At 43.6% G+C, this 20090-nt stretch overlaps 1 protein-coding gene across 5 annotated transcripts in view; it reads left to right on the forward strand.

The window, feature by feature from the left end:
* The first annotated feature begins 19321 nt into the window (after positions 1 to 19321).
* The window catches only part of LOC139551305 (ATP-dependent 6-phosphofructokinase, platelet type-like), a 39164-nt gene continuing 38395 nt past the window's right edge, over positions 19322 to 20090 (forward strand). Inside the window, exon 1 of one of the 5 annotated variants that reach the window (XM_071362807.1) lies at positions 19322 to 19515. In XM_071362807.1, coding sequence (XP_071218908.1) covers positions 19422 to 19515 — 94 coding nt within the window. In that variant the 5' untranslated portion in view covers positions 19322 to 19421. The remainder of the gene's footprint in view (positions 19516 to 20090) is intronic. The other 4 variants (XM_071362808.1, XM_071362804.1, XM_071362806.1 and 1 more) reach the window with 4 other exon arrangements.

The following is a 20090-nucleotide window of genomic DNA, read 5'->3' on the forward strand; positions in this document are numbered from 1 at the left end:
CCAGAGGGCAGGCAGGGGGAATGAGCTGCTGCCTAAATGATCCTAACACAGGCCACTCAGATAGGATACAACATTTTGTACGTGCACTCCTGAGGCCAAGCATTAGAGAAAACAGATCTGACCCTATTCCATTGGAAGTGTCTCTTCCTCCAAGACATGTGGAAAAATGTGTATTTTTAAAGTGACGTTTGACCATATAATATTTGTCTCTCTATTCTCTCTTTGTTTTCTTCAATCAGATTTGGCATCAAATGGAAATGTGATAATGATTGTAACACTTTCTATTTAGTTGAATGCAACATTTGGCATGAAACCAGGCTCTCACATATTTCATATGTAACCTGCAACAGTTGTCAGCATCAAATTTTGACATTGTCCCTCATATTTTGAATGGAGACAGGTGTCAGGGGGTGTTTTTTGTTATCTCTGAGATACTAGTCAACTAATCATGTCATGCTTGATTGAAAATTCCATACTAGGATCATTCATTAAGACGTGAAATAAAGATAATATTATGGTTAGCTTGATTCGATTTCCTGAATATTTGGAAGGCATAAATATTAAATATTTACTGGCAGTTTAAGTATAGTAGTGTGGGGTATCATTTCATATCTCACAAACTCCTTACTGTATCTCTGTCTCTATCATTAACCCATGATGACATCAGCTGGATACAGTTACCTAAGAGTTCTTGTTCTCCTACGGCATGATCAAATATGTATTTCATTTCAAGTGTTTTTACAAGAAATCATTTACAGCCATGTCTAAAACAATATATACAATTTATGGTTGAAAGGTTTGGCCCTGAGTTTTTCCTGACCACCTGACCTGACGAGGAAAAACTCAGGTAAGGGCCCAAATTTTGGTCAGTCCTTCATGCTCAGAGTAGTAGTAGATCCTTGTAGCAGAAGTGGACCTTAATTAAATTGTCTGCTTTAGGCAAAACACTGAATGTCAGCTGAATATAAATGTGCAGATTTAGGCATTTTGATCAACTTTACATATTCACTAGGAACCTACTTGAATTGGTCCAATAAGAAAAGCTTGTTTTCGTTTTTCCCATGCAAAATGTTTTGCTACACTGTGAATACAACCCTGGGTTTGGGATGATTAGAACATTGCATGTGACTCAAATTAAGCAGCTCAACTTTATGTTGATTATAGGACAAAGATCATCTTTTAGATGTAACATTTCCAGCCAACTATCTATGTAAAGAGTGTACATAATTCATGTCCAAAGCCTGGTGGCATTGACATGTCATCAAATTATAGACCAACTTTGAATCGTTGATAACCCAGGCTTATATGCGCTGTGTGTAATAACCTAGAGATGAGGTTAGTGCATCACTGTCACTATAGCTATCAGTAGAAAATAATCAAGTCATGGGTAACTGCAACTCAACATGGCTGCCGGACACAGGTGTTTTAACATAAAGGGGCGTATCAACGCAAGTGGGTGTAATAGAAAAGCTAATTGGGCAGATTTGTTGCCACCCAAGGCTGCAACTGTGAGACCATTTTGGCTAAGCCTAACCCTTTACCTAACCTTAACCTCATTCTCCTAACTTGCTATGTTAATTCTCCTAACCTGCTACATAAACAAACCATCAGTCCCGACCAACTATCAGTATCACCACACAGGAACTGACCAATGAAACGTGTTAAAGGTCCACTGCAGCTGTTTTTATATCAATATCAAATAATTTCTGGGTTACACACATCGCTGTTGATCCACCCACTTTAAATCTAAGTCACGTTAATATTGATTTAATAATTTAAACCTAACCTGACCCATCCCCTTATATATTAAAATAAAATAAAAAAATACAACACAAATGGCTCCTAGCCTCCCACGCTTCCTTTCTGTTCCTATCACTAAAACTGAAACTAAATAATATAAAATTAAATGGAAATATCTGTTTACCAGAGGAGGCTGGAGGGAGGAGCATAGGAGGACGGGCTCAATGGAATAAATGGAATGGTATCAAACATATGGAAGCCACATGTTTGACTCTGTTCCATTTGTTTCATTCCAGCCATTAAAATGAGCCCATCCTCCTATAGCTCCACCCACCAGCCTCCACTGCTGTATACAACTACAACTAAATAAAAAATAGTAAATCAGGTCTGAAAACTAACCTCAAATAAAAATTGAAAAACAAATCGAAATAAAAACGATTATAAAAACACAAATCTATAATACCCTTAATAGCAATGTTCTGTAATGGTGGCCTGGCCACCAAAACAACATCAAATGTACCTTGTGCTTATATCCATTGCAGGTTCTTGTGTCACCTATTACGAGATTGTGAGGTGGGAAGTAGTGGTGCGTGGGTAAAATCACTGGGGAAGCCAGAAGAAAAAACATATTACAACCTATGTGTTGTGATATAATTGCGTTGTTTTCTTTATAACCTGTTAGTTCATATGCCTTGCGACTATGATATATATGCATAAAGGCCAAGACAATAAGAAAACACAGTGGCAGAATAAATTCAACCACGCCTTTGTTTCATCACAAAACTGGAGAGCAACCTCTGTCCGGTGAAGTTCACAAAACATATTGCATGTAACAAACAGTTACATGACCTACAGCATGGTCCAGCGAGTTAATGATTCTGACATTTTCAGACTACTAAACAACTATTGATTTAGAACACAGAGAGTTACCGCAGGTCGCAAAGAAAACAAGAGCTGCCAGCACTATTTCAGCACCATTTCAACTTCAACATTTCAACATCATCAAATCACCTCTGCTTAGTGACAACTAAAGATACCAACATCAATTTAGTAGAATCAATTTAAGCTAAATATGATGTGGCTGTCCATGGTTCTGATTTCTGTGTGCGTGTGTGTGTGCACGTTTGTGCAGGTAGAAAAAACATGTTGACTCACCCTACTTGTAGAGAATGCCATCCTCCTCTCTCTCATGTTGACGAAACAGTCTATCTCTCTGTCATACAGTACACGCTTTTATTTTTTGTTGTACTAGGCTACCTGGCTACAATGCTTGCTCGCTAGCCAAACTTCCTTTCATTGGCAACGTTAGCTAGTTAACAATCGCCTGCTACATCAACCTAAATATTGAACTTCTATCCTCTCAGGCCAGGGGCACAATGTATGAATTAATGGTTGGATCAGATTCGCTATTATAATCATTGGCCAGTACGGAGAATTAAGTAAAACCCAAATCCCATCTCCACCCATGGCTAATTTAGGAAAGGGACAATTTTAGCTAGCTAGCTAGTCACCGAAGGACAACAACACAAGGAGAAGCAACAATTCAAGTTGTTTCTGTCAATGATTTATGCTCTCAATGCGATTTGATAGGAGTGATGCCAAATCCAAACTGGCTTCTGCTCACTCAGTTTAGCTCAACACTGATTGGCTATTTTTTTATACTTTTTTTTAATCAATGGAGGCCAAATGCACGCTGGCTTCCCTTGCATTCAATTCTATGGGCGGCAACAATGTCATACTCTTTTGGACCAGACAGCATCAGATAGATGGCCTACACATACAGAGACAGAGGAGTGCTGTTTCGCTGGCACGAATTCTTTCTCCGGTGAGATATATTCAGCCAATGTGCGAATTGAAGGACAATTCTGAAACACAGAGAGACTAAATATGAATGTTTTTTTCTTGGTAAATTTTCTGGGGGAGCCTGGCTCCCTTGGCATCCATGAATACACGCCACTGGAGGCAGGCATATCTCTCAGGCTTACCTGAGAACATAGTGGACACAATCTTGGAGAAACATGCAAAGAAGGGTCACCAGATGAGAAAGCGGTTAAGCCTTTTTGTAAAATTTGTTTCTGTGTAACAATAGGTTAATTACTCCTGTATTAGTTCTGGTCCTTGGAATACAAAGTGCATGCATGGCCCTATTACATGTTTCAAGTTATATATTTGAGTCTAGAAGAGTAGAATAAAAACAGAAATTGAATTCCACCCACCTGGTCTAGAGTGGATGCTATAGCTCCATTAGTTTCATTAATCACCTGGTCTAGAGTGGATGCTATAGCTCCATTAGTTTCATTAATCACCTGGTCTAGAGTGGATGCTATAGCTCCATTAGTTTCATTAATCACCTGGTCTAGAGTGGATGCTATAGCCCCATTAGTTTCATTAATCACCTGGTCTAGAGTGGATGCTATAGCCCCATTAGTTTCATTAATCACCTGGTCTAGAGTGGATGCTATAGCATCATTAGTTTCATTAATCACCTGGTCTGTGTCTGCTATAGCCCCATTAGTTCCATTAATCACCTGGTCTAGAGTGTCTGCTATAGCCCCATTAGTTCCATTAATCACTGATTGATATACATTTACATTTACATTTAAGTCATTTAGCAGACGCTCTTATCCAGAGCGACTTACAAATTGGTGCATTCACCTTATGATATCCAGTGGAACAACCACTTTACAATAGTGCATCTAACTATTTTAAGGGGGAGGGGGGGTTAGAAGGATTCCTTTGTCCTATCCTAGGTATTCCTTAAAGAGGTGGGGTTTCAGGTGTCTCCGGAAGGTGGTGATTGACTCCGCTGACCTGGCGTCGTGAGGGAGTTTGTTCCACCATTGGGGTGCCAGAGCAGCGAACAGTTTTGACTGGGCTGAGCGGGAACTGTACTTCCTCAGAGGTAGGGAGGCGAGCAGGCCAGAGGTGGATGAACGCAGTGCCCTTGTTTGGGTGTAGGGCCTGATCAGAGCCTGAAGGTACGGAGGTGCCGTTCCCCTCACAGCTCCGTAGGCAAGCACCATGGTCTTGTAGCGGATGCGAGCTTCAACTGGAAGCCAGTGGAGAGAGCGGAGGAGCGGGGTGACGTGAGAAAACTTGGGAAGGTTGAACACCAGACGGGCTGCGGCGTTCTGGATGAGTTGTAGGGGTTTAATAGCACAGGCAGGGAGCCCAGCCAACAGCGAGTTGCAGTAATCCAGACGGGAGATGACAAGTGCCTGGATTAGGACCTGCGCCGCTTCCTGTGTGAGGCAGGGTCGTACTCTGCGAATGTTGTAGAGCATGAACCTACAGGAACGGGTCACCGCCTTGATGTGAGTTGAGAACGACAGGGTGTTGTCCAGGATCACGCCAAGGTTCTTAGCACTCTGGGAGGAGGACACAATGGAGTTGTCAACCGTGATGGCGAGATCATGGAACGGGCAGTCCTTCCCCGGGAGGAAGAGCAGCTCCGTCTTGCCGAGGTTCAGCTTGAGGTGGTGATCCGTCATCCACACTGATATGTCTGCCAGACATGCAGAGATGCGATTCGCCACCTGGTTATCAGAGGGGGGAAAGGAGAAGATTAATTGTGTGTCGTCTGCATAGCAATGATAGGAGAGACCATGTGAGGATATGACAGAGCCAAGTGACTTGGTGTATAGCGAGAATAGGAGAGGGCCTAGAACAGAGCCCTGGGGGACACCAGTGGTGAGAGCGCGTGGTGCGGAGACAGATTCTCGCCACGCCACCTGGTAGGAGCGACCTGTCAGGTAGGACGCAATCCAAGCGTGGGCCGCGCCGGAGATGCCCAGCTCGGAGAGGGTGGAGAGGAGGATCTGATGGTTCACAGTATCAAAGGCAGCCGATAGGTCTAGAAGGATGAGAGCAGAGGAGAGAGAGTTAGCTTTAGCAGTGCGGAGCGCCTCCGTGACACAGAGAAGAGCAGTCTCAGTTGAATGACTTGAAACCTGACTGATTTGGATCAAGAAGGTCATTCTGAGAGAGATAGCAGGAGAGCTGGCCAAGGACGGCACGTTCAAGAGTTTTGGAGAGAAAAGAAAGAAGGGATACTGGTCTGTAGTTGTTGACATCGGAGGGATCGAGTGTAGGTTTTTTCAGAAGGGGTGCAACTCTCGCTCTCTTGAAGACGGAAGGGACGTAGCCAGCGGTCAAGGATGAGTTGATGAGCGAGGTGAGGTAAGGGAGAAGGTCTCCGGAAATGGTCTGGAGAAGAGAGGAGGGGATAGGGTCAAGCGGGCAGGTTGTTGGGCGGCCGGCCGTCACAGGACGCGAGATTTCATCTGGAGAGAGAGGGGAGAAAGAAAGCACAGGGTAGGGCAGTGTGAGCAGAACCAGCGGTGTCGTTTGACTTAGCAAACGAGGATCGGATGTCGTCGACCTTCTTTTCAAAATGGTTGACGAAGTCATCCGCAGAGAGGGAGGAGGGGGGAGGAGGGGGAGGAGGATTCAGGAGGGAGGAGAAGGTGGCAAAGAGCTTCCTAGGGTTAGAGGCAGATGCTTGGAATTTAGAGTGGTAGAAAGTGGCTTTAGCAGCAGAGACAGAAGAGGAGAATGTAGAGAGGAGGGAGTGAAAGGATGCCAGGTCCGCAGGGAGGCGAGTTTTCCTCCATTTCCGCTCGGCTGCCCGGAGCCCTGATATACTTTGTTGCAATACTAATTGCCTCTGTATCAGAACTCCATTGACTGTTTGTCAGGTTTTGGCCAGGACTGTTCTGTTTTTTTGTCACTAGATGTCCCCATTGCACCTTTTTTGTACCTTTTGTTTTTCCCTTGCTCTATTATTGTTTGCACCTGTATGTCGTTCCCTTGTTAGTATTTAATCCCTGTGTGTTCCTTAGTTCCTTGCTCAGTGTTTGTATGTTAGCACCCAGCCCCAGCCCAAGCCTTGTTGTGAACATATATTTTTCTCTTGTTGGATTTTCCAGAGGTTCTCTGGTTTTGTTCTTTTGTATTTTGGATTAGTCTTTTAGGTTTGTTTTTTCCCTTGCTGTTTTTACCACTTTGTGGATTTTCTTTGTATTTTGGAAGTTATCTATTTTTTTATTAAACCACCATCTCTAGTACTGCTGTGTCTGCCTCATCTTCTGGGTTCTGCCGATTTAGTGACTGTTTCTCGCACCGGGTCCTGACACTGTTTTACTGAAAATAACAGTAATCATGAGCTAGGTTCACGTTTTGGCAAAAATGATGTTTCCTACATGCCTGTAGCTCTGTGCACTGACAGTATCACATTCAAAACGTGTAGTATATCTCGTTTGATTATAATGATATATCATTTTTAGTCAGGTCAGTAAATAAATATAAATTACAGTACCATTCTGATTTGCTTCTAACAGTACCAAAAATTAGAACAGGTCATGGTAGAAATAGTTTTAGTTACTTAGCTCTGTGGTCCTGGAATTCTCTCCTGAACATTTTAAAATGTGATGATCTAGATTCGTTGGTGGAGTTTAAACACTTGATCGATGTATATATCATAGAAGAGTGTAATTGTTTTTAGGCCAGCTGTTTTTAGTCAAGACGTTTGTGTTTTTAATGTAAAATGTAATTGTTGTACTGTATGTGTGTTTATAGTTTTGTTTAATGTTGTGTTAGTGTATGTAAGTTGTTTTGTCTGAAACGTTGTTCCCCCTGCTGCTATTGGACCAGGTCTCTCTTGGAAAATAGATATTATCTCAATAAGAAAAAACCTGTATAAATAAAGGTAAAATAAAATAAAATAATCTTTGGGCATAGCCACGGGAAATAGGGATGCTGAGGGTGCTGCAGCGCCCCCTGATAAAAAAACAATAATTAAACGTTTTATTGTTTTTAGGTGGATGGAATAAAAATTATTATTTTAACAATAGTCCAATGATACTGATTATCTGAGTAATTTCACAAGATATCAAAAACTGTTTGGGGGAACTAGAATCACGTTAAGAGTGATAACTGTCAAAGGTTGGAATTCTCCTTTAATATCTCTCAATCTGAATTTTATATGGCTTTAAAGGGGGAATTAGCAGTTGCTACATCCATTTTTAGACTTATAAATTAATTATATGTATCCATTGATTCTTGAAAAATATAACTTATCCTTATCCTCATGAGCTTAGTTCAACTGCCGTACCCCATCAGAACCCTAAATATAAGCTTGTTTAACTCCAATGTTTGTAAACAATGTAAATGTAAACACACATTATATAGCCACACATGGTTAAAACTATAATTTTATTATCACGGATGGTCAGTCCTTGTATCCATAGCTCTGTCTATGAATTTGAGAGTGGTTACATTTCTCCAGCACCATCAGCTTTTTACTGAAATGAGCAGGGAGTGCACTTTGTTATTGTTTCTATTGCTGATTGTCGCTTTAAAGTAAAGCTCAGACTTTATATGAATTATATGAATATGCATGACTTGAGCCTGATGCATTTGTTTACTGGGTTCTATTGTTTTCTTTGTTTTTCTGGTTTTAGATGAACGGTCGAGAGTGCATGCAGAGGATGAGAGACATTTGCACAAGAGTTAATGCGGACCTGATGAGTGATGAGGAAGATGGCCTGCAAACCTAGATCCCACGGACCCCTCAACCCTCACCACAGTAACCCCAATGGAGGCTGGCCCTAAGCCAAGCTGGATGACTCCTGGCAGTACTGTGCTGAATTATTTTGAACACTTTTATTGATCTTTGAATTTTGAATAGGCTTATTCATATTGAGGTATACCCCCCCCCCCTTAACCCATGTGAGCAAGTAAACACCACATTTGAAATTCGAAGATTAACGAAAGGGTTTTCAGAAGAATAAAGCAGAATACAGGCAGTAGTCCTCCAGTTTGGCCCAGGGCTAGCCTCCATCAGGCTTACTTCAGTTTCAGGCTCTGCTTAGCCTAAATGCAGATACTATTACTTACTTTCTCCTGCTCTACTGACACGAATTGTCATCCTTCAAGTAGTGAATTTCTGTGTTTTATTCCATTCATTTGTCACGGTCGTCATAATGAGGAGACCAAGGCGCAGCGTGGTAAGCGAACATAACTCTTTAATAATAGAGAGAACACTGAACAGAATTAAACAAAACAACAAAACGTGAAGCAATATGGCTAGTGCAGAACAGGCAACTAAACATAGAATAACAACCCACAAAATACTCAAGGAATATGGCTACCTAAATATGGTCCCCAATCAGAGACAACAATAAACAGCTGCCTCTGATTGAGAACCAATCTAGGCAACCATAGACATACAAAAACCCCTAGACAATACAAAAACTAAACAAACCACCCATGTCACACCCTGACCTAACCAAATAATAAAGAAAACAAAGACAACTAAGGTCAGGGCGTGACATAATTGTCTTCCTTCAAGAAGTGAATTTGTGTGTTTTATTCAAGGAACTAAGAATTGTTTTAGTATAGCGATGTAATGAGGTGCTGGAAAAACCTTGATAGTGGTGCTTGAATTGTATTTCTGAAAAGGTGTAGGAACCACAACGTGTGATATTAATGCAAATAATCTGGCTAGTGTAACGGTCGCCGGATGAAGAAGGATCGGACCAAAGCGCAGCGTGGTAAGTGTTCATGATTATTTATTTAAACTGAACACTGAGACAAAATAACAAAATGGAACAACACGAAACAGTTCTGTCTGGTGCAGACACAAAACAGAAAACAACTACCCACAAAACACAGGTGGGAAAAAGCTGCCTAAGTATGATTCTCAATCAGAGACAACGATAGACAGCTGCCTCTGATTGAGAACCACACCCGGCCAAACACAAAGAAATACAAAACATAGAAAATGAACATAGAATGCCCACCCAAATCACACCCTGACCAAACCAAAATAGAGACATAAAAAGCTCTCTACGGTCAGGGCGTGACAGCTAAACATTTGATTAGATGTTCAGGAGTTTTATGGCTTGGGGGTGAAAGCTGTTTAAAAGCCTCTTGGACATAGACTTGGTGCTCTGGTACCGATTGCTGTGCGGTAGCAGTAGCTGGAGTCTTTGACAATGTTTAGGGCCTTCCTCTGACACTGCATGGTATAGAGGTCCTGGATTGCAAGAAGCTTGGCCCCAGTGTTGTACTGGGCCGTACGCACTACCCTCTGTAGTGCCTTGCGGTCGGAGGCCGAGCAGTTGCCATACCAGGCAGTGATGCAACCCGTCAGGATGCTCTCGATGGTGCAGCTGTCGAACCTTTTGAGGATCTGAGGACCCATGCCAAATCTTTTCAGTCTTCTGAGGGGAAAAAGGTTTTGTCGTGCCCTTTTCACGACTGTCTTGGTGTGCTTGGACCATGTTAGTTTGTTGGTGATGTAGACGCCAAGGAACTTGAAGCTCTCAACCTGCTCCACTACAGCCCCGTCGATGAGAATGGGGGCGTGCTCAGTCCTCCTTTTCCTGTAGTCCACAATGATCTCCTTTGTCTTGATCACGTTGAGGGAGAGGTTGTTATCAAATCTAAATCAAATCAAATTTATTTATATAGCCCATCGTACATCAGCTGATATCTCAAAGTGCTGTACAGAAACCCAGCCTAAAACCCCAAATAGCAAGCAATGCAGGTGTAGAAGCACGGTGGCTAGGAAAAACTCCCTAGAAAGGCCAAAACCTAGGAAGAAACCTAGAGAGGAACCAGGCTATGAGGGGTGGCCAGTCCTCTTCTGGCTGTGCCGGGTGGAGATTATAACAGAACATGGCCAAGATGTTCAAATGTTCATAAATGACCAGCATGGTCAAATAATAATAATCACAGTAGTTATCGAGGGTGCCGCAAGTCAGCATCTCAGGAGTAAATGTCAGTTGGCTTTTTTAGCAAGTCTGGTGAACAGGTCAGGGTTCCATAGCCGCAGACAGAACAGTTGAAACTGGAGCAGCAGCAAGGCCAGGTGGACTGGGGACAGCAAGGAGTCATCATGCCGGTAATCCTGACGCATGGTCCTAGGGCTCAGGTCCTCCGAGAGAGAGAAAGAAAGAGAGAAGGAGAGAATTAGAGAGAGCATACTTAAATTCACACAGGACACCGGATAAGACAGGAGAAATCCACCAGATATAACAAACTGACCCTAGCCCCCCGACACATTAACTACTGCAGCATAAATACTGGAGGCTGAGACAGGAGGGGTCAGGAGACACTGTGGCCCCATCCGATGATACCCCCGGACAGGGCCAAACAGGAAGGATATAACCCCACCCACTTTGCCAAAGCACAGCCCCCACACCACTAGAGGGAAATCTTCAACCACCAACTTACCATCCTGAGACAAGGCCGAGTATAGCCCACAAAGATCTCCGCCACGGCACAAACCAAGGGGGGGCGCCAACCCAGACAGGAAGATCACGTCAGTGACTCAACCCACTCAAGTGACGCACCCCTACTAGGGACGGCATGAAAGAGCACCAGTAAGCCAGTGACTCAGCCCCTGTAATAGGGTTAGAGGCAGAGAATCCCAGTGGAAAGAGGGGAACCGGCCAGGCAGAGACAGCAAGGGCGGTTCGTTGCTCCAGAGCCTTTCCGTTCACCTTCACACTCCTGGGCCAGACTACACTCAATCATATGACCTACTGAAGAGATGAGTCTTCAGTAAAGACTTAAAGGTTGAGACCGAGTCTGCGTCTCTCACATGGGTAGGCAGACCATTCCATAAAAATGGAGATCTATAGGAGAAAACCCTGACTCCAGCTGTTTGCTTAGAAATTCTAGGGACAATTAGGAGGCCTGCGTCTTGTGACCGTAGCGTACGTGTAGGTATGTACGGCAGGACCAACTCGGAAAGATAGGTAGGAGCAAGCCCATGTAACGCTTTGTAGGTTAACAATAAAACCTTGAAATCAGCCCTTGCCTTAACAGGAAGCCAGTGTAGGGAAGCTAGCACTGGAGTAATATGATATATTTTTTTGGTTCTAGTCAGGATTCTAGCAGCCGTATTTAGCACTAACTGAAGTTTATTTAGTGCTTTATCCGGGTAGCCTTAAAGTAGAGCATTGCAGTAGTCTAACCTAGAAGTAACAAAAGCATGGATTAATTTTTCTGCATCATTTTTGGACAGAACATTTCTGATTTTTGCAATGTTACGTAGATGGAAAAAAGCTGTCCTTGAAACAGTCTTGATATGTTCGTCAAAAGAGAGATCAGGGTCCAGAGTAACGCCGAGGTCCTTCACAGTTTTATTTGAGACGACTTTACTACCATCAAGATTAATTGTCAGATTCAACAGAAGATCTCTTTGTTTCTTGGGACCTAGAACAAGCATCTCTGTTTTGTCCGACTTTAAAGTAGATCCTGATTTCAAGGTTATCCTGGCACCACACGGTCAGGTCTCTGACCTCCTCCCTATAGGCTGTCTTGTCATTGTCGGTGATCAGGCCTACCACTGTTGTGTCTGTTGTGTTGGAGTCGTGCCTGGCCGTGCAGTCATGAGTGAACAGGGCTCCGTAGACGGGCACATCGCGCACCGCTCCCGAGCATACTACTCTCCAATGTCCAGTCTTTTGACAACAAGGTAGACGAAATCCGAGCAAGAGTTGCCTTCCAGAGAGACATCAGAGACTGTAACTTTCTTTGTTTCACAGAAACATGGCTCACTCGAGACGCGCTATCGGAGTCGGTACAGCCACCTGGTTTCTTCACGCATCGCGCCGACAGAAACAAACATCTCTCTGGTAAGAAGAAAGGCGGGGGTGTATGTCTTATGATTAACGAGACGTGGTGTGATCATAACAACATACAGGAACTCAAGTCCTTTTGTTCACCTGACTTAGAATTCCTCACAATCAAATACCGACCGCATTATCTACCAAGAGAATTCTCTTCGATCATAATCACAGTCGTGTATATTCCCCCCCAAGCAGTCGCAATTCAACGGCTCAGACACGAGAGGTATGTGGCAGGGTCTACAGTCAATCACGGACTACAAAAGAAAAACCAGCCCCGTCGCGGACCACCTTGTGTTGCTCCCAGACAACTTCTTTGCTCGCTTTGAGGACAATACAGTGCCACTGACACGGCCCGCTACCAAAACCTGTGGGCTCTCCTTCACTGCAGCCAACGTGAGAAAACATTTAAACGTGTTAACCCTCGCAGGGCTGCAGGCCCAGACGGCATCCCCAGCCGCGTCCTCAGAGCATGCGCAGACCAGCTGGCTGGTGTGTTTACGGACATATTCAATCAATCCTTATCCCAGTCTGCTGTTCCCACATGCTTCAAGAGGGCCACCATTGTTCCTGTTCCCAAGAAAGCTAAGGTAACTAAGCTAAATGACTACCGCCCCGTAGCACTCACTTCCGTCATCATGAAGTGCTTTGAGAGACTAGTCAAGGATCATATCACCTCCACCTTACCTGTCACCCAAGACCCACTCCAATTTGCTTACCGCCCCAATAGGTCCACAGACGACGCAATCGCAATCACACTGCACACTGCCCTAACCCTCATATGTATATATGTATATACTCATCTCATATGTATATACTGTACTCTATACCATCTACTGCATCTTGCCTATGCCGTTTGGTCATCACTCATTCATATATTTGTATGTACATATTCTTATTCATTCCTTTACACTTGTGTGTATAAGGTAGTTGTTGTGAAATTGTTTGGTTAGATTACTTGTTAGATATTACTGCATGGTCGGAACTAGAAGCAGAAGCTTTTTTCGACACTCGCATTAACATCTGCTAACCATGTGTATGTGACAAATAAAATTTGATTTTGATTTGATTTGAGTACAGGAGGGGACTGAGCATGTACCCCTGAGGGGCCCCGTGTTGAGGATCAGCGTGACAGATGTGTTGTTACCTACCCTTACCACCTGGGGGCGGCCCGTCCGGAAGTCCTGGATCTAGTTGCAGGGGGAGGTGTTAAGTCCCAGGGTCCTTAGCTTAGTGATGAGCTTTGAGAGCACTATGGTGTTACAGACCAATCTTTTTACCCCTCCTTTAAAAAAAATATGACACAGAAAATGTTACTTATTTGGGGGTGCTGTTTTAGTGTTGTTCTGTTCCCCCTGCGAAATCATGCTGTTTTAGTATCAACCGATAAGCAACTCTCAGGTTTTCCTGTCTAATTTTGGAGTCTTTTTCTTTGGTTTGAGCGCCTCTTGCTGGTTAGAAAGCAGAAGTACATTCATAGAGGTTCACAACAGCCTGCAGAGATACAATATGCCACTAGATGTCTCTCTTGACTGACAGTAACCAAACAGATGCCTTCTCGAATCAAATCAAATCAAATTTTATTTGTCACACACGTGATTAGCAGATGTTATTGCGCGTGTAGCGAAATGCTTGTGCTTCTAACAAGTACTATCTAACAAATTACACAACATATACAAGTAGGAATGAATTAAGACTATATACATATGGACTAGCGATGTCAGAGCGGAACGGACTAAGATACTGTAGAATAGTATAGAAAAAAGTATATACACATGAGATGAGTAATACCAGATATGTAAACATTAAGTGACTAAGATAGCATAGAATAGTATAGAATACAGTATATACATATGAGGTGAGTAATGCCAGATATGTAAACATTATTAAAGTGAGTAGTGTTCCATTCCTTAAAGTGGCCAGTGATTCCTAGGCTATGCCTATAGGCAGTAGCCTCTAATGTGCTAGTGATGTCTGTTTGACAGTCTGATGACCTTGAGATAGAAGCAGTTTTTCTTTCTCTCGGTCCCAGCTTTGATGCACCTGTACTGACCTCACCTTCTGGATGAAAGCGGGGTGAACAGGCAGTGGCTCGGGTGGTTGATGTCTTTGATGATCTTTTTGGCCTTCCTGTGACATCGGGTGCTGTAGGTGTTCTGGAGGGCAGGTAGTTTTCCCCCAGTAATGCGTTGGGCAGAACGCACCACCCTCTGGAGAGCCTTGCAGTTGCGGGCAGTGCAGTTGCTGTACCAGGCGGTGATACAGCCCAACAGGATGCTTTCAATTGTGCATCTGTAAAAATTTGTGAGGGTTTTAGGTGACAAGTCACATTTCTTTAGCCTCCTGAGGTGGAAGAGGCTCTGTTGCGCCTTCTTCACCACACTGTCTGTGTTGGTGGTCCATTTCAGTTTGTCAGTGATGTGTACACCAAGGAACTTGAAGCTTTCCACTTTCTCCACTGCGGTCCCGTTGATGTGAATAGGGGGGTGCACCCTGTGCTGTTCCCTGAAGTTGAGTGAGAGGTTGTTTTCCAGGCACCACACTCCCAGAGCCCTCACCTCCTCCCTGTAGGCTGTCTCGTCATTGTTGGTAATCAAGTCTACTACTGTTGTGTTGTCTGCAAACTTGATGATTGAGTTGGAGGCGTGCTTGGCCATGCAGTCATGGGTGAACAGGAAGTACGGGGGGGGGGGGGGGGGCTGAGCACACACCCTTGTGGGGCCCCAGTGTTGAGGATCTGCAGAGTGGAGGTGATGTTTCCTACCTTCACCACCTGGGGACGGCCCATCAGGAAGTCCAGGTCCCAGTTGCAGAGGGCGGGGTTCAGACCCAGGGCCTTGAGCTTAATGATGAGCTTGAGTACTATGGTGTTGAATGCTGAGCTGTAGTCAATGAACAGCATTCTTACGCAGGTATTCCTCTTGTCCAGATGGAATAGGGCATTGTGCAGAGTGATGGCGATTGCATCGTCTGTGGATCTACTGGGGCAGTGAGCAAATTGAAGTGGGTCTAGGGTGGCAGGTAAGGTAGAGGTGATATGATCCTTGACTAGTCTCTCAAAGCACTTCATGATGACAGAAGTGAGTGCTACGGGGTGATAGTCATTATGTTCAGTTACCTTTGCCTTCTTGGGTACAGGAAAAATGGTGGCCATCTTGAAGCATGTGGGGACAGCAGACTGGGATAGGGAGAGATTGAATATGTCCGTTAACACGCCAGCCAGCTGGTCTGCGCATGCTCTGAGGACACTGCTAGGGATGCCGTCTGGGCCCGGCAGTCTTGCGAGGGTTAACACGTTTAAATGTTTTACTCAAGTTGTCCAAGGAGAAGGAGAGCGAGAGCCCACAGTCCTTGGTAGCGGGCCGCGTCGGTGGCACTGTGTTATCCTCAAAGCGTGCGAAGAATTTGTTTAGCCTGTTCGGAAGCAAGACGTCGGTCTCGGTGACGTGGCTGGTTTTCCTTTTGTAGTCCGTGATTGTCTGTAGTCCCTGCCACATACGTCTCGTGTCTGAGCCGTGAAATTGCGACTCCACTTTATCTCTATACTGACGTTTAGCTTGTTTGATTGCCTTGCGGAGTGAATAACTACACTGTTTATTTTCTGCCATATTACCAGTCGCCTTGCCATGGTTATATGCGGTGGTTCGCGCTTTCAGTTTTGCGCGAATGCTTCCATCTATCCACGGTTTCTGGTTACGGTAGACTTTTCTCATCATTAAACAAACACCCAAATGAACTGGAATTCTATGACAAAAACGATTAATTTGGAATTCATGGGCACATGTTTAAGTAGTAAAACAGTAAAGTTTAGGAAAACAGTGAGGCCTTTTTTTCTTTAATTGTTTGACAAATCATTTCAGACACAGTGTTTAGACAACTTGCATGCCTGCATGTGTTTGCCCTTTTGGATAGGGTTAAACAACCAGCACCGGATAACCAACCAGTTAGAACCCTTAGAAACAAAGAAGGTGTTTACTCAACATGAGTTGTGTGTAGCACCCAGAACCTAAACTCCTTGAGCAACTCCCGGCCAGTTAAGGCTGTCAATGAGAGACTACTTGTGGTCACATGCAGGACCAAACCTGCTCTGTGCTGTATGTGCAATATCAGACTTTTTATTTTTATTTCACCTTTATTTAACCAGGTAAGCCAGTTGAGAACAAGTTCTCATTTACAACTGCTACCTGGCCAAGATAAAGCAAAGAAGTGCGACACAAACAACAACACAGAGTTACACATGGAATAAAGAAACATACAGTCAATAACACAAGAGAAAAGTCGATATACAGTGTGTGAAAATTAGGTAGGATAAGGGAGGTAAAGGCAATAAATAGGCCATAGTGGCGAAATAATTACAATTTAGCAATTAAACACTGGAGTGATAGATGTGCAAAAGATGAATGTGCAAGTAGAGATACTGGGGTGCAAAGGAGCAAAAAAAAAAAAATAACAGTATGGGGATGAGGTAGTTGGATGGGCTATTTACAGATGGGCTATGAACAGGTGCAGTGATCTGTGAGCTGCTCTGACAGCTGGTGCTTAAAGTTAGGGAGATATGAGTCTCCAGCTTCAGTGATTTTTGCAATTCGTTCCAGTCATTGGCAGCAGAGAACTGGAAGGAGAGGCGGCCAAATGAGGAATTGGCTTTGGGGGTGACCAGGGAAATATACCTGCTGGAGCGCGTGCTATGGGTGGGTGCTGCTATGGTGACCAGTGAGCTGAGATAAGGCGGGGCTTTACCTAGCAAAGACTTATAGGTGACCTGGAGCCAGTGGGTTTGGCAACGAATATGAAGCGAGGACCAGCCAATGAGAGCGTACAGCTCGCAGTGGTGGGTAGTATATGGGGCTTTGGTGACAAAACGGATGTCACTGTGATAGACTGCATCCAATTTGCTGAGTAGAGTGTTGGAGGCTATTTTGTAAATGACATTGCCGAAGTCAAGGATCGGTAGGATGGTCAGTTTTACATGGGTATGTTTGGCAGCATGAGTGAATGATGCTTTGTTGCGAAATAGGAAGCTGATTCTAGATGTAATTTTGGATTGGAGATGCTTAATGTGAGTCTGGAAGGAGAGTTTCCAATCTAACCAGACACCTAGGTATTTGTAGTTGTCCACATATTCTAAGTCAGAACCGTCCAGAGTAGTGATGCTGGACGGGCGGGCAGGTGCGGGCAGCGATTGGTTGAAGAGCATGCATTTAGTTTTACATACATTTAAGAGCTGTATCTGAGCCTGGAGGTCTGGGGTCCGATGATGGTATTATTACTTAATAATAATGACTATAATGACTATGGCCAGAGCTGTGTGAACCCCCCCCCCCCACACCCCCACCTTCCTCACCTCCAGTGCTGTGTGCTCCTCCCTCCTCCTCGCCCTCTCCATCACCTCGAGCACAAGCCTGAGTATATTTAGAACTTCTGCATCACTGCTTATCATATTGACTCGGAGAATAACATACACATAAAATGATCTACTGTTCCCCACCTGCCCTTTCGTTCAGATTCAAGGGGAGGCTTTCAAGGAAGAACACTGCATGCTACTGACATATTATCCTGGTGTCAATTCTCTCTCTCTTTTCTGGCCATGCAAATTATGCTTCACATAAATATTCTATAACCACCCCTCCAGAGGTATCATTTCAGTCTAGACTAAAGCAAAAATGAAGTCTACTGTACCTAAGGATGGTAACAAGCTTAGTGTGGGTTATGTGACCTTTAATATCATCATTATTATTAAATAATAATACCATCATCGGGTCCCAGACCTCCAGGCTCAGACACAGTTTTTACTCACAAGCCATCAGAGCACTGAAATCTTCAACCGGTCTCTTGCACTGACTCCCTGCACCTTTAACACACATTTACACACTCACACACCTAGACTCGAACACACACACAAACACTCTCCCACTCTCTCACACACACACACAGAACACACCCACCCTCGCTACACACTCCATGACTGCTGCTACTGGATACCTACATTGCCTTCAGAAAGTATTCATACCCCTTGATTTATTCCACATTTTATTGTGCTTTAGCCTGAATTCTATAATGGCCTTTGATCATCCTTGAGCTGTCACTACAACTTGATTGGAGTCCACATGTGTCCAATTCAGTAGTTTGGACATGATTTATAAAGAAACACACCTGTCTATATAAGGTCCCACAGCTGACAATGCATGGTCAGAGCAGAAACTATACCATGAAGTTCAACGAACTCCAAGATAGAATTGTGATGAGGGATATATCTGGGGAAGGGTATACAACTATTTTTACAGTGTTGAAAGTTTCCAAGAGCACAGTGGTCTCCATCATTGGGAAATTGTAAAACATATGGAACTACCCAGACTCTGTCTAGAACTGTCTGTCCGACCAAACTGAGCAACCGGGCAAGAATGACCTTAGTCAGGGTGGTGACCAAGACCACTCTGATGTAACTACAGTGTTCCTTGGCTGAGATGGGAGAACCTGCCAGAAGGACAACGTCTATAAATCACTTTACTCAATTGCTTCCTGTTTAACTGTTCCTAGGTCGTCACTAGTTACCACAGCCTCAAAGGCATAAACCCCACCTATTTATACAGTTTATCTTATTAAAATGTGATTTTAAACCTAACCATAACCTTTAACCTAACATTAACCATACTGCGAACCTTATGCCTAACCTTAACCTTAAATTAAGACCAAAAAGACCCAAGAAAAACATCTATATCCATCTTATCTGTGGTAAGTAGTGGAAACTTTCCTAGTCCCTACCATCTTGTCGCTTTAGTAGTTTCTACGGACCCAATTGGTCTGAAAAGTTTGAGGAATATACGTGATACAGTAATCTATTGGATAACTGCACTGTCAATTAATTAATTACAGGAGGAAAGCTCCCTCATAGGCTCACTGCTGCCATCGGGAACAGTGGGGAGATGAGCGTGTCGAGAGCAGGAAAAGGGGGCGTAACCACTGCATCACTTATTTTGTTTCAAAACAAAGTAAGACTACCGGTGTTCAGATATTATATTTGTGAAGGATAGAAGAGGAGCCATGGCGAAGCAGCAGGACACAAAGAAATTATTTGAGAATCTCTCTGGCGCCGGGAAATCCATCGGCGTTCTGACAAGTGGAGGAGATGCTCAAGGTATCGATTATTGAAACAAGTGGATAAGAGTGATATATTGTATCAAATGGATTACAGTGTAATAACTACATGATACTAAAAGGGAAACAAATTGTTGAGTTATCATTTTTCCAAGTGCTATCATTGGCATTGTTTAGCCTTAAGGATCGATTTATCTTACAGTAGGCCTATTTGTTATCGTATGGTCAACAAAATTATGCAACAGATGATATGGTTGAGTATTGGCACTGACAGTCTATAAGCTATTCAACAGAAACATTTTAAATATAGGGGCCTAACCATTATTTGTGGAATTATTTGGAAGTTATGTTACAATTTCTCGTAATTTAAAGAAAGGTGATTATGCACTCTTATAACCGATAAAACACATGTAGCCTATAGGAGTAAATAAGTCAGGATACCATATTTGATGTTACTGAAGCCTGCATTGCAGACTTCCAATCGTTGGGTAGATAACGTGGCGCAGAAATGTCAGTCTGCAGCTATCGCGCCCTGCATGTTAAAGTCTACATGCCAAGATTTTAGAGAGCAAAGATATAGACCGTACACCTCAAATTCCATCATTGGCGTGTACC

This window comes from Salvelinus alpinus, chromosome 23 (genome assembly GCF_045679555.1).
Source record: "Salvelinus alpinus chromosome 23, SLU_Salpinus.1, whole genome shotgun sequence".
NCBI classification, from domain to species: Eukaryota; Metazoa; Chordata; class Actinopteri; order Salmoniformes; family Salmonidae; genus Salvelinus; species Salvelinus alpinus.